The sequence below is a fragment of the Heliangelus exortis genome, chromosome W (genome assembly GCF_036169615.1).
Source record: "Heliangelus exortis chromosome W, bHelExo1.hap1, whole genome shotgun sequence".
NCBI classification, from domain to species: domain Eukaryota; kingdom Metazoa; phylum Chordata; class Aves; order Apodiformes; family Trochilidae; genus Heliangelus; species Heliangelus exortis.
The window spans coordinates 12265142-12279622 of record NC_092453.1 but is presented as its reverse complement, the minus strand read 5'-3'; the positions used below and the strand labels follow the sequence as shown (position 1 = coordinate 12279622).

Below are 14481 nucleotides of genomic sequence, written 5' to 3'. Positions count from 1 at the left end.
TTCCTTGGGAGCAGAGCCCGACCCCCCCTGGCTCCAACCTCCTCTCAGGGGGTTGCAGAGAGCCAGAAGCTCTCCCCTCAGCCTCCTTTGCTCCAGGATCTGGACTTCTCTGGTCTCTCCAGACCCTTTCCCAGCTCCATTCCCTTCTCTGGACACACTCCAACCCCTCAATGTCCTTCTTGTCCTCAGGGTCTGGATTTTGGGGTGATGAGAGCACTGGGTTTTGATGGAAGAGAGGTCTCAGACTGTTGTCCTCCACCAGCAGGATGGGGATTTGGTGGTGGAACCATAAATTGAGGTGTTTTGTGGGAGAATTGAGTTTCTACTGATGCTCAGGTGCCAAGATAGTTAATAACAGGATTTTTTCTGAATTACTGTGTGTGATTTAAGTACCACAACTCTAAATAGAAAAGCCTCCTAGGTTTGTTGGGGTTTTTTTTCCAGTTTTGCCCTTAATACTCCTCTGGAGATGTTTACCTACTGAAGTTCTCAGGAGAAGGCAATGCACTCAGACTTGGAGTACCTGAGGCAACATATAGAAAATACCAGAAGCCCAAATCTGCTTCCTTCTGCCTGTGAAAAAAAATAATTATATCTTTGCAATATGAGTGTACACAGGATTCTACTTGAGCCTTGTGTTTGCAGATTATTTAGAGCAGTGGCCCAGGACTAAGGACTCTAAATGTGACCTCAAGGCAAATAACCCCTCCCCACTTCACAGCCCAAAGAGCTGAGAAGCAAAGAGCTTAAATGTTTTTTTTTCTATACTTCATTTACTCTGGAAATGCCTCTGGGAAATTCCTTAATTCCCTCTGGTTTGGGGTTGATCACCATGAATAAGAGGCAATAATGTTTGCTTGTGGTAGTAGTGCTATTAATGGCTTTTAATAATAATTTAGGGATAATATCTCAAATATTCAGTGGTGTTCAGTGAATGTCATGCTTTTTTTTCCCATGAAGTGATTCTTCATAAGCTCTTGAGATCATCCACCACTGGTAAAAATCCCACAGTAAATGAATGCTACCAATAGGGTTCACAGTACTCTATTAGTACTGACCATAAAACAGGTGAGATAAGGAGCAAATAAAGTTCTTTTTTGGTCTCTACCCATGGTGAAAACCTCCTTTTTGGGGTGGGAAATCAGATGGTGTTTGTCCTCAGAGAAGGTTGGGTAAGTGAGTGCTTCAAAAGACACTTGGGAAATCAGTGTGCAGCTGATTCCTTATTGTTAAAAACCACATAAAAATGAGGCAGCTTTCACATGGGCCCAGTGGGCAACAACCAGACCCTAAAACTTGATAAAAAGGTACTATTCTCCAAGGAATTTTTTTTTAATCTCTAGTTTGGCCTTTTCTGGATTGTACACATAGCCTGAACACTTTTCCATGCTGAACAATGTTAACATGAAGTCCTGCTGTTTTTTCCCTTTTCATTTTATCCCACTTGGATGGAATTTTTTTCAGAAATAATGTGGTGAAACACTCCTTAGTTTCTGCTCTTCCCAGACCAGCTGCTTTGTAGGCTTCAGGCTTTGAGTGGCCACGGATTTCTTGCTTGGGGCACGAGAGACAGAAGGGGTGAAATAGGAGGGACCGAAGGAGCTTGTCCCACTGCTCACTCGGAGAAAAAATCATTTCCAAGTAGCCCAAGGGAGTAGCCTCCTCCTGTTTAGCCCTAAATGATTTAGGAAGGTGTATTTTAAGGTGTGATTTTACTGGTTTTTAATTTTTGTTCTCTCTCTTCCATCCCCTCTCATTTTATTCACGCTTACCCCATGCCACCTTGGTCCTTTGTATCCTAAACCCCCCAGCCCTGGCTACCACCTCACCTCCTGCCTTCCCTGACACTCCTGGGCCATTGGCCTCTCTGACTGAGTCCTCTCCTTCCCCTCCAGCTGTCCCAAGTTCCAGTGTCCTCCCCTCTGCCCCCCGAGATGTGGTCCCTGTTTTGGTCTCCAGCCGCTTTGTCCGTCTCAGCTGGCGCCCACCCGCAGAAGCCAGAGGCAACGTCCAGACCTACACAGTCTTCTTCTCCAGGGATGGCATCAACAGGTAGGCATCAACTCTTCTTTTTTTGAGATGGGGAGAGTTCTCAGAGTGCCCAAAGATCTTCTCAAGTATCTATAATATTGGGCTCAATCTTTTGTTCTCTCTGGTTCAAGAAGCATGAAGCTTGAAAGGCCTTTTGTTGCCGTGTCTTTTTGTAGACATCAACATTTAGCAAAATGCTCACTGGCTTGGTATAAAGGACCATTTTTGTGTTGACAGTGATTCTGTGGATCTTGCCTCCTCCAGTTATTACTGCTCCATCTCACAGAGAGCACCTTTAGCTCCATGTTTTACCTTTCATCTCTGAAGGCAGAGGCTCAAGCAGTCTTTGTGGCACTGGCAGAGCTGAATTTGGTGACCCCGAAACAACCAGAGAGCTTTTAGAGCAGTGCAAAAGGTCTGAGACCTTAAAAACAGGCAGGGAGCAGGGGAGATTGGGAACCTTTTCTGGGCCATCTGAGCCATGTGGAGCTGGACAGGAGGTTGTTTTTTTGTGAGGATGGCACTAGAGATTGTTTGGTGGTTGCATGACTCCTCCTCATCGATGCTCGTTTCACCCTCACATTTCCTTGCTGTGTTTTATTTTCCTAACTTGGCAAATGGGTTTGTACCCAAGAAAAAAAGTTAAGTTCTATTTTTCTCTTCCTCATCAATCACTTGAAGTATCTTGTCCTGGATTTCACCTCGGTTAAGAGAGACTTCAGGCACCAGTTGGTGCTTGTGTGGGTGCTGCTAGATCAGCTTTTGAGGGGACTTGAGTGGGAATCTGCATTTAATTGAAAAATAAGTGGGAATGTGCCAGATTGATGAGAGCTAAAGGAGCAGGACATGCTCCAGTGGGTCATGGAGATCTTGATGGATATATTTTATCTGGGGGGGATGTTGACAGTTGGATCTTCAAGGTCTTTTCCAACTGTGACAGTTCTGTGGTTCACGAGTCTCTTGCATCAGGCTGGGGGTTCTGTGTTAAAATAACTAAACAAAACAAATAAAATAATAATTATACCAATTCTCCAACAGGAGGCTTAAAATACCACCTGGAGTTTCAAACTTTTAAATCTGCACCTACAGCCTTGCAAACTTACTGAGCTAAAATTAACCTCATTTTCCCAAGAGGAAAAAACATCTTTTTTTTTTTTTTCTTGATTACGTGTTCTTTGGACAAAGGAGTAGGTTTCTCTGATTGCAAAAGTACATATTGGATGTGACATCAACCTTAGGGATGCACAGGAATTGTCAGAGAAGTTACTTTCAAGTCTGGAGGAAGGTGATGGTCCCAGCTGGGGGAGAGCAGGGAGGATTTAGGTGACATCTGACAGCATCACAGAGGGCACAGGGACATTTCAGGGATCAGCCAGAAAAATAGCATTTGTTTTGTGATGTGTTGTTGTTTTTTTTTTTTCACTGTGGTTCTTTATAAACCAAAAAACCTTCTGGGGAGTGGTGGCAATCTCCCAATCCCTTCTTGGGATCCTCTTTAATCTTCATGCTCATCCCACATGGGATCAAAGGGGAATTTTTTCTTGCTCAGAAGGGTGATTGGAAAGATCACTTGAAGTTAAAAGGCAAAAACAAAGCTTTAATCTAGAAGGAAAGAAACCAAGAGCCAACCAATACACCTCCACTTTGGGGTTGAAATGAAAGTTGAGGTTTAAAAGTGAGCTAGTCCATGCTCTTTCCTCTCATACCAGGATACTGATGGAAAAAGGGGCAGAAAAAAGAGAATTTTGTGTATAGGATCTGTTAGTAACTCTTACTCCATGCTTGATGGTGCTTATTTTGTGTTAAAATGCAATGGATTATGCAAGTTGGAAATATCTCAGTGATGCAAAGTACAGATGTGTCCACAACATGAAGACCACAGCAGTTTATCAGAAGTGTTCTAGAGCAGAAAGTTCCTTCTTTAGGTTTCATTTGATGCCATAAGTTCGCTAAAAAACCCCAATTTTATACACAAGTAGTAAGTTCACCTGAAAAATGTATCCAATATAATTTTTAAATTGCTGCTTTTTGGATTTATTTCCCATTTTACTGCCCAGAAGATCTTGGGTGATCCATGAGGGTGGAGGAGCAATTGCAGCTCCAGCCCCTTTCACATTGACTAAAATCAGATTTTTCATTTTTAATTATTTTTTTTTTTCTTTTTAGCTAGTGGAGGTCTTCAGTGGGGAGCACTGGATCTGTCTCCATCCTCCATCTCCTTCCTTTGCCTCTGAAGGTTGCAGAATGATTTAGAGCAGCAATTTTTTGTCCTGAGCAGTTTCAAAATGGGCCAGATTTGGATTTTCCATCCAGGTTCAAATTTTGGGGTGAATTTTATGTTCTTGACCTTGCTGTTTGTTATCTCCTCTCTGTCATAGAATCATAGAATCCTAGGGGTTGGAAGGGACCTGGAAAGATCATCTAGTCCAACCCCCCTGCCAGAGCAGGGCCCCCTAGAGTACATCGCCTAGGAACGTGTCCAGGTGGGTTTTGAATGTCTCCAGTGAAGGAGACTCCACAACCCCCCTGGGCAGCCTGTTCCAGGGCTCTGTCACCCTTACAGTAAAAAAAATTTTTCTGATATTCAACTTGAACCTCCTATGCTCCAATTTACACCCATTACCCCTTGTCCTATCACTGGTCACCACTGAGAAAAGCCTAACTCCATCTCCCTGACACTCACCCCTTACATATTTGAAAACATTGATGAGGTCACCCCTCAGTCTCCTTTTCTCCAAACTAAAGAGCCCCAGCTCCCTCAGCCTTTCCTCATAAGGGAGATGTTCCACTCCCTTAATCATCTCAGTAGCTCTGTGCTGGACTCTTTCAAGCACTTCCCTGTCCTTCTTGAACTGAGGGGCCCAGAACTGGACACAATACTCCAGGTGCGGCCTCACCAATGCAGGCTCTGCAAGCTTTGATTCCCACAGGCATTTGATCTTTGCCTGGGAGTATCTTGGTCACCACAAGAGAGGTTTATTTTTGCCTGTTTGATCTACCACTAAATCAAAAAATAACTTTAAATTTTTTTTTTAACATTTTAGATCAGATGCAACCTCCCTGAATACCATTTGGGTTTTAATTTCAGAGTTTCAAATGTCAAGCTGGCTGAAATAATGAGTTGTGATTTGTAGCTATCCTTTTATAACTGACTGTTAGCAAACATTTTTTCCCAAGAAATGAAATTAAAAGGTTCTGATCTTTAAAAAAAAATCATGAAAATTGAAGAAAAGCACTCTGGCAATGAGTAGTACTTTGAGGTTTGAATAGACAACCTTTTGACAAAGGATTCTTCTGTGAGATTGGGACCAAGTTTTCCTTTTCGTTGAACTTCCACTGGTTTGCAATAACCAACTAATAAAGGCACAAACACAACAAGATAAAAAAATGTTCCTGCTTGTTGAAGAAATTAATCGAGGGACCACTTAACACAAAATACTTGGATTTATTTAAAGTCTGACTTCTGAATTCATCCATAGCTCTTCACTCTCATTCCCAGATGATGTATTTACATGTTTTGAGGTTTTCTGGTTATAACCAAAGGTTTTATCTTATTTTGGGGGGGGGAGAATGATAATGGGAGGTAATAAAAAAAAAAAACAAAACCACAAACTCACAGTAGTAAAAATCCATCCATTTTAAAATTAATAGTATTCATTTCACAGCAAGGAGCATTAACATGACTTGTCTTCCTCCAGGTAACTAATTAGGTGTTTGAAACATTAGAAAAGCATTTGTTCCACACCCAGGAGATATCTGGGAGCTGTAATTATCTTTTTTTCACAGGCTGATAGCAAAACGTGATCTTCAGTCCCTGGGAATTCCATCTCCAAGCCTCTTGTTTTACAAGGAGGTGGATGACTGCAGTCAAAGGCTTTTATTTTAGTGATTTATGGGCAAGATGGCTTGGAGAAAAGGCCCCCAAGGTGCCTGCTTGGGGGATGTTTGGGGCTTTTTAGGTCATTCCTCCCTCTGTAGCATCGCTGGCACCTTCACCTCGATGCACGGGATGGGCAGCTGGACATGGGGGAGCCTCAGCTCAGGATGAGGACACTGGAGCTCAGGAGAAAAAGGCAACCACATGTTCCCAAGCATCCATCCAATGTCCTTTAGGTCCCTGCTTTACAAAGACACTTGTAGGATTGTTCCATTCTGGAGGAATTTCTGCTCTTTGCTAGCTGGAGGGTTTATGGTGTCACAGAAGATGTCACTACCCAGTGGGACATTGGCAGGCAGCTTATTTAAACAAAATAGAAATTATTTTTTTCTCCTGGTTCCTGACTTCCTTGCCACAAGACATGACAGAAACAGCAGAGTGAGAGGAATTTAGAGTTTGAAGGTGATGAAACCATCTGGGGGGCTGGGAGTCTTGAAATCCCAGCAAGAGCAGGAGCTCGGTGCCAGGAGAATAACCAGGAGTATCTGTCCTGTGCCAGGAAGATAACCTTGGAGTTTTTCTGTCCTACACCAGGAGAAGACCCAGATCCTTCAGTTGTGATTCTTTTAGTCCTTTCCATATCTGTTCCCTGGTTGCTGGGGTTGTGAGCTAGAACTAAGTGGGCTTTTCTTGCATCTCAGCCTGCCCTGGGGGAACCTCAGCCCTTTCTTTTGCTTCATTTCTCTCAAGTTTGGTCCTAGGGTGTTGTTTGAGTAATAATCAATCCTTACTCAGGCAAATCTGGGATTTTGGAGTGTAGTTTTGCAGTCCCTTTATCATTTTTAGAGAGCTCCAGGGTCTTGCATGGCCTTCTGGTGTTGCATTTGGAAGATACTCTAGATCTGAAAGCTAGAAGCTCCAAACTGTAGAACTTGAAGTAGATAAAGGTTTTGTTTTCCCAGGGCTTTCCTGGAGGGAACCCACTGGCTGGCCAAGAACAGGGAATTTAGATTTTTCAGTATGGGTTGGGAAGAGCCCAGAGCTGCTGCTCTTTGACATTGCTCCCAAACTGGGAACCATCAGATGGCCAGAGTGCAGGGTTGAACATGAGGTAAACAGCCTTAAAAATGTTGTTTAAATACTGTAAGATGGAGCGGGCTCTGGGCACCTCCAGCCACTGCTCCACTGCTCCCTTGGCTTCATTTTCTGGTGGGAAAAGCAGAGTTTTCCTTGGACTTGCATTTAGGAGTGGCCTTGGCTCATCACCACAAGTGATGGACTCAGTGGGGTTTGGAAAGCCTGATGGATTTGGGTGGTTATCCAGCTCCTGGCAAAGAGAAGCATCCTGGGAAGGTGGGTTTTGGTACCTCCAATGGCAGAAATTCCCTTCTCAGCAGAGCACTTGCCACCTGCATCCCAAATTCCACGAGAGGAGATGTTTGTGCTGGGTCAGGCTGGGATGCTGCATTTCTTCAGCTCAAAATTCTCCATCTAAATGGGTTTTTAATTTATTTCTTACTAGTTAATGGGCAAAGAGTTACTCAAAGAACTTTCCCAGCCTGGCATTTATGTGTCAGGCCAGAGAAGTGTTAAAGCAAAGATCTGCCTGGAGGTTTTGTCTAGTGTTCCTTTTTCTTTACCATTCTTTTAAGCTGGAGAGGTGCTCCTGCTGCTCTTTTGCTTAGCACAAAAAAAAGAAAATAGAAATGTGTACAATAGGATGCAGTCACCACCAGTCCCATCATCCTGCAGGAAGGAAGAGCCTGGGAAGATTTTATTTTCTCACCCCTGGGCTTTCCAGCACCTTAAAAGATTTGTGAGAATATCCAAGCTGTTTAGTTCAGAGGTGATTTGCCACCTGCCCCTGGCAGAATTGCTGCTTTCAGAGTGGGTCACTTGGTTCCAAATCCATTGGAGCTTTTTTTCAGTGGACCTGGGTTCCTATTTCTTAAAAAGAAAATTATCCAAGTTGGTCGAGCTCAGCTTGAGCAATAGAAAGAACAAAAAAGAGGTTTTTTTGGGCCTGCAGAGCCCTCCTCAGCTCTGCTTTTGTGCCACAAAACCCATGAAAAGAGGCATTTAACTCCTGTTGTGTCTCCCAAGGGACCATTCCACCATTTATCCCCAGGGAATGTTGTGCAGTGAGGTCTCAGAGGGTTGGGGAGAGGTTGGGACCTGGTGCTGGGATGCCAGGGATCGTTCTTGGGGCTGAAAAATCCCAGTTGGAGGAAGTGTTGCCCAAAGGATCAATAAGCTCCAAATTGCTGTGTTCTGATTGCAGGCAGCTCAGAGAAGTGTGGCTGCACTCCCCCAACTTTGGCAATGAGTTGATTCTTCAAGGAATTCTTTTTCCGAGGCGTGAAAAATCTTTTTTTTTTTTCCTTGCTGCTTTTTTTCCAGAAGGCTTCTAGGAAAGGAGCAAGGCACACACCACTTGTAATAAATCAATTTGCCCTACTTCTGGTTGCAGATTGGCCATGAAATGACTCTGCTTTCATACAATTTAAACCTTGTTTTACTTGTGGTTTTCCCTGGATAATCCCACGCTGATGACTCCGGGTCTGTGTCCTTCTCACCAAGAGGTTTTGCTTCCCACCCAAGCAGAACTTGGCTGGACTCAAGGCAGAGAAACCAGGCTGCAGATCCTCTTTTAGCTCCAGCTGCTTCTGGTGGCAGGAAAAGGGATGTGGGCTCTTGAGCTGGTGGGAGAATGATGTCCTGCGTGGCTTCCTGGCCACCTCCCAGTCCCCAGGCTGCTAAATTGGGCAGAAATCAAATAATTGAGTGGTTTGAGATGGAAGGGACTTGAAATCTCATCCATTCCCAACCCCTTTCCATGAGCAGGGACACCTCCCACCAGCCCAGGTTGCTCCAAGCCCCATCCAACCTGAGCTGAGACCCTGCCAGGGATGGGGCAGCCACAGCTTCTCTGTGTATCCAAGCAAAATCCAGAATATCCAACCTAAATCTCCCCTTTTTCACCTTGAAAAACTGTTCCTCTTCATCCTATTACTCCAAGGGCTTGATTTCCAGAACAAACCAAACCCAACTGGACATTTTTAAGACTCAGCTGGACAGGGTGCTGGGCTGGCTTCTCCAGACCATGTTTTTGCCAAGAAAGGTTGAGCCAGATGGCCCTTGAGGTCTCTTCCAAGCTGGGATTCTGTGGTGTGCTTTTCATTAGCTCCATGTTTATGGTCCCATATGATGTTTTCCTTTATTGAATAACCATCTCCTTTCATCAATTTTATGGCTTTTCCTATATTAAGAAAGGCCAAAATACTCTGTACCTTATGAAGTGCTGAAACACAAATCATCCTTGCAGCAGTTGCAGCCTTCCCAGTGGACCCCAGGCCTTGAATTAGGCTTTTTAAAGTAAAAATAATCAAGAAAAACTGACCCTAGAGACAAACAAACCTGAAAGTGAAGTAGCTAATCACACCTTGCAGGCTCCTAACTCTATAAATAAGATGTTTGAAGGTCTGAAATGTCTTTTGAAGGTCCAAAATGTCTTTTAAAGTGGATTTTTTTGGTGGTTTTTTAGGGAAAGAGCAGTGAACACATCTCAATCTGGGATGCTTCAGCTGACTGTGGGCAACCTGAAGCCAGAGGAGACCTACACCTTCCGAGTGCTGGCATACAATGAGTGGGGACCAGGAGAGAGCTCCCATCCCATCAAGGTTGCCACCCAACCAGAGTGTGAGTATGGACATCAAATGGGGTCTCTGAGGTTCTCTGGGCAGAGCTCTCAGGTTTTGTAGAGCTCCTCTTGGAAAAAACATCCCAGGCCTTCTGTTTGGGAAGTCAAAGCTTGCCTTGGTTTTGTAAGGTTTGTTGCAGAGCCTCTCACTGTTTTGGGTCATGGCTTTGATGGTCACACATCCCATCTTCTCTTAGGTACCTCAGGAGTTTCTTTTTTTAGTAGGAAAAACTTTTCCACTGGTGGAAATGTTCTTGCTGGAGTCCCCATCATTCCTGGAGGGATTTCCAAGCCCTGGAGATGTGGTGCTGAGGGCCATGGGGCAGGGGTGGCCTTGGCAGGGCTGGGTTAAGGGTTGGACTGGGTGATCTCCAAGGTGTTTTTCCAAGCAGAACTTGATGCTTTCTGTTAGGGAATATGTAGCACTGAGTGTGTTTCCTAAATCTTTGGGGGAGGTGGAAACTTTCAGTAGACCCTTTTCTCTTTATGTCTCATTTGAGGGTAAATATTTGGTCTGCAGGAGGAAGAGAGGTTTCTTCAGCTTGAATTTGCCCTCTTGCATTATTTTATTTTTTTTTCTCACTTGGAAGGTGGAAGGAATCTGTTGTAAAGAGAGGATGTAAAAATAATTTGAGCCCTTCCAGTGCAAAATTAAGAAGTCAGAAGAATTAATCCTACTAATAGGATTGGTTTCTAGTTTTTTTAGCCCTGAACATCAAACTAGTGGGTACTGGTCTGCACTGGGCAGCCCCAGGAGTGCTGCTGGGATGCTCAGCTGCTTTTATGTTCCTTCTTGGAAGGCAGCAATAGTGCTGGAAAGCCCTGGAATGGGGGTTTGGATTTATTGTCACTTGTGTCACAGCAAGCAGAGGAGGTGGGAATGGTTCTTCAGGAGGGGATGGAGGAGAAGAGGAGCTTGGAAGCAAATCCTGTGCTAAGGCACAGGTTTTAGTGGTTTTAGGGGCTTTTGGAATGCTTTGGTTCCTTTCACAGCTGAGGCCCCAAAAATCCCTATTAGGGACAGCACGTGTGACATCCCCTGACCAGCAAAGCCACTTTCTGAGCAAGGGAAAAAAGGACCTTTTAACTGAAAATATTCTGTGATATTGTGTCTGTAGCTTCATTTCTCACCAAATGTTGTTTTTCCTCCCTGTCATCACATCCCAAACCCCCAACAGCTGTGATATTAGTGAAATACCACCCCAAAAATGGAGCTTGCTGGGTTTTCTGCCTGGCTTCTTGCTTTGGATACATCTCCAGCTCCTGCTCTGAGCTTGCTTTGTCCCTCATGGTGTGTGTCTGCCACCTGCAAACATAAAGGGGGTGATATCCCAGCTTTTTTGGGGGAAATAATTCTTGAAAATCAACTAATTTTTTTCCAAGCCTTTTGAAAATAAGGTATTGAGCAGCAAAGCATCAGCATCACTTCTCTCAGCATCACTTCTCATCCTCTCTGCTTCCCCCCTGCCTTTTCTGCAGGTGAGAACCTTCTGTTTTCTGATTTCTAAATCTATATTTCCAGAAGAAAAAGAACATTTCAGTCCCACCCCAAGCCCAGCTAAGAGTGGGCACCACTCCCCCTTGGTGCCGAGTTTGCCTTAGACTGCTCAATGGAGACATTTGGAATATTTTTCCTCTTGAATAGCTGGAAGATTTCTCTGAAGTGTCAAGTTGGAACTGGAGACATGATATTTCTTTCCTTTTTTCCTTTTTTTTTTTTTCCCCTTTCTCTCTCTCCTTGCTTTTTACTGGTGACCAAATTATCTTCTCATTTGGGAACAACTCTGGGAGGCAGTCAGAGAACATGCTGGAACTATTGTACAATAAATTACCTGGCTGCAGAGAAATTCAAGCTCCCCATTATTGGAAAATAGCAGAGCTGGTGGTGTTAAAGGGGAGGGGAAAATAAAAAAAAAAAACCTGAGGAAAAAGGCCATCAGAAATTCCTGTCTGGCAGCACTTCTCCAAGTGCAGGCATTTGCTCAGTAATCAGTTTAAAAGATCAGCAGAACAAGTTCCAGCTTTTTAAAATAATCATGCAGAATAGCCAGGATTTATATGAAAGTCTTTGTCCCCCTGATTAATACTTTTTTTTTGTTATTTTTTTTTTTTTTTAGTAAACTCCAACCCCTTTTTCTTTAGCTTTTATGGTATATAATTTCACTCCTGTATTATCAGCCTGGCTTTAAATCCCTGCCTGCTTAAGCCATGTCTAATCTTTTCATACCACATGTTGTTATTTTGCCTCTTCAAGATACTCTTAAAGCAGCAGAGAATAAAGCAGAGCATCTATTCTTGCAAGGAGGATTGAAATTGTCCAGCCCAGCTTTAAAAGCAGTTCCCTGCTGGTTTTTTCACTACCATATTATGAATTAAACCCAGTTTCCTCCTCAAATGATGGCTCTGGGATGTCTGTGTTAGGTGGCAAAGGAGAAAAAAAGGACAGGAAGGCTCCAAAGAAACCTGGTGGCATCACCAAGTCACCTTCCTGCCAGAGAAATCAAATTATTTTGTGCTGATTTCTCAACAACTCCAACATCTTGAAGGGTTTTATAAAGAAAAATAAATATAATTTATTTTTCTGAGGGAGGGAGGGAGGTGTTTTTATACCTACTTAAGCCTAGCTGGGTCCCCTCCTACAGGAGCAAATCTTTGACCTGCTGCAACTGAATGTAAAAAAAATGGAACTGAATGTAAATATCAAGATTTTGGGGTGGATTGATGGAGTAAAAGGGGCAATATCCAGCTGCTGGATGCTCATCCTTGCATAGGAGAAACTTGGATATTTATCCTTCAGTTCCCATTACAGACTGGTGCATCTGACCTCAGGAATCTTGCTCACTTGAGAATTCTTGAGAATTCACTTGAGAATTTCTTTTTTTTCTATGATGATTTTTTATTATTTTGTGGTTTGTTTATCACTGAGCAGTTGCACCTGATTTGACAAAAAGGGGCCAAAACTTCCATCAGAGCTGCACTGGAGAAACTGCCCTGCAAACCACTCAAGTTCTTGAATTTTTTATATTTATTTATTTTTTTCCCTACAAGTTTTTCAATGGACACAAGATTCTTTGAAGTTACTGCCCAGGAAACACCTAAAAGACCTCAACAAAATCTCACCTGCAGTCTCTTTTAACACAGATTTCTTCTCCACGTGTCAGAAGCACAGAGAAAATTAAAAGGCCCTTAAAAATATCTTTTGGACTGAAATAACAAAAAAATAACTGGTTTTGCAAAGTTCAGGGATCCATATATATTTTTTTTATATTGATATTTATTTATTTCATATATTTAGCAATATATGAAGGAGCTGGAGCAGGCAGAGAGGTTGGTACCTCCAATGTAGTGAATTTTCCTTGGCATCTGATGAAAAAGGTGAAGAAAAGCTGAAAAATGGCTTTGGTGGAGTCATTAATATCCTCCTCATTTGGGTGAATTCTTGATGCCATCCTTCCATGGGTTTTTAATTTTATGAGGAATTTATGTGGAGTGTTTGGGGAGAAGTGGAAGGGAGGTGTTCAACTGCTTGGAATTTTCATGAAATGTGGTTTCTTTTCTAAAGAAAATGTAGGGAAAAATGTGGGAAAATGTAGGGAAAAATGGGGATTCCAGGTTTGGTCTGTCTTGGACTCCTGTTCTGGGCTTCCCTTTTTTCTTTTAATTTTGTCTTTTCCAGCAAGAGGAAAAACCTTCAAACTCAGCTCTTGGGAGGTGTTTGATTTGCTTCTGGTTTTCCACCAGGATGGAGGTGGATTCAGTGATTCCCTCTCCAGTGACATCCTGGATTTGTGGCATCCTGAGCCTGATTCAGATTTTTGTGAAAGCAGGAAGGAGGTACAAGGAAGGATCAAATAAGAGCAAAATGAAAATTTCTGTTTCAGAGATTTCTGGAAAAAAAAAAAAAGTTGCACAGGATAGGAAAATTTTCTGCACATCTTGGAGCTTAGATGGATTTTCAAGTCCCATTTAAGCAGCCAAAAAAAAAAAAAGTGTCCAGGTGAACCTGTGGTCAGGTCTCCCCATATTTCTGTTCAATCCTCCACCTTCTGGTTCTCCAAGATATTTACATAGCTGAAAATTTTCCATTTTCATCCCGGGAGATGGAGGGTGGAGGGTGGAGGGTGGAGGTGCCCCCCAGTTGTCTTCTAAAGGGACCTGGTGAAATCCTTCTGGATTCTGGATTACGGGGTTAGGAAGGGCAGGTCCTGTCTGACCAACCTGAGCTCCTTTTATCAGCGGGTGACTGCCTGGGGGATGAGGGGAAGGCTGTGGATGTGCTCTACCTGGACTTCAGGAAAGCTTTGGACACCATTCCCATAGGATTCTCCTGGAAAAGCTGCCAGCCCATGGATCAGGCAGGAGCACTCTGTGCTGGGTTAGGAACTGGCTGGAGGGCCGGGCCCAGAGAGTGGTGCTGAACGGGGCTGCATCAAAATGGCGGCCGGTCACTAGTGGTGTCCCCCAGGGATCAGTGTTGGGCCCAGTGCTGTTTAATATCTTGAGTGAGGATTTAGAGGAGGGCATTGAGTCCATCAGCAGCAAATTCACAGCTGACACTAAGCTGGGGGGAGTGTGAATCAGCTGGAAGGCAGGAGGGCTCTGCAGAGGGACCTGGAGAGACTGGAGAGTTGGGCTGATCCCAAGGGGATGAGGTTCAAGATTCCAAGGGCCGGGTCCTGCCCTTTGGCCACAAGAACCCCCTGGGGAGCTCCAGGCTGGGCAGAGAGTGGCAGAAAGGGAGCTGGGAGTCTGGATTGCCAGGAAGCTGAAGAGGAGGCAGCAGTGTGCCCAGGTGGCCAAGAAGGCCAATGGCATCCTGGGCTGGCTCAGGAACAGCGTGGCCAGCAGGTCCAGGGAAGGGATTCTGCCCCTG

At 43.9% G+C, this 14481-nt stretch overlaps 1 protein-coding gene across 1 annotated transcript in view; it reads left to right on the top strand.

The window, feature by feature from the left end:
* Nucleotides 1–1145: 1145 nt before the first annotated feature.
* Nucleotides 1146–14481, top strand: part of LOC139789247 (netrin receptor DCC-like) — a 97084-nt gene continuing 83748 nt past the window's right edge. The window contains exons 1-3 of the mRNA XM_071729748.1: nucleotides 1146–1167; nucleotides 1812–2052; nucleotides 9453–9607. Of these exons, the coding sequence (XP_071585849.1) occupies nucleotides 1146–1167; nucleotides 1812–2052; nucleotides 9453–9607 (418 nt within the window). The remainder of the gene's footprint in view (nucleotides 1168–1811; nucleotides 2053–9452; nucleotides 9608–14481) is intronic.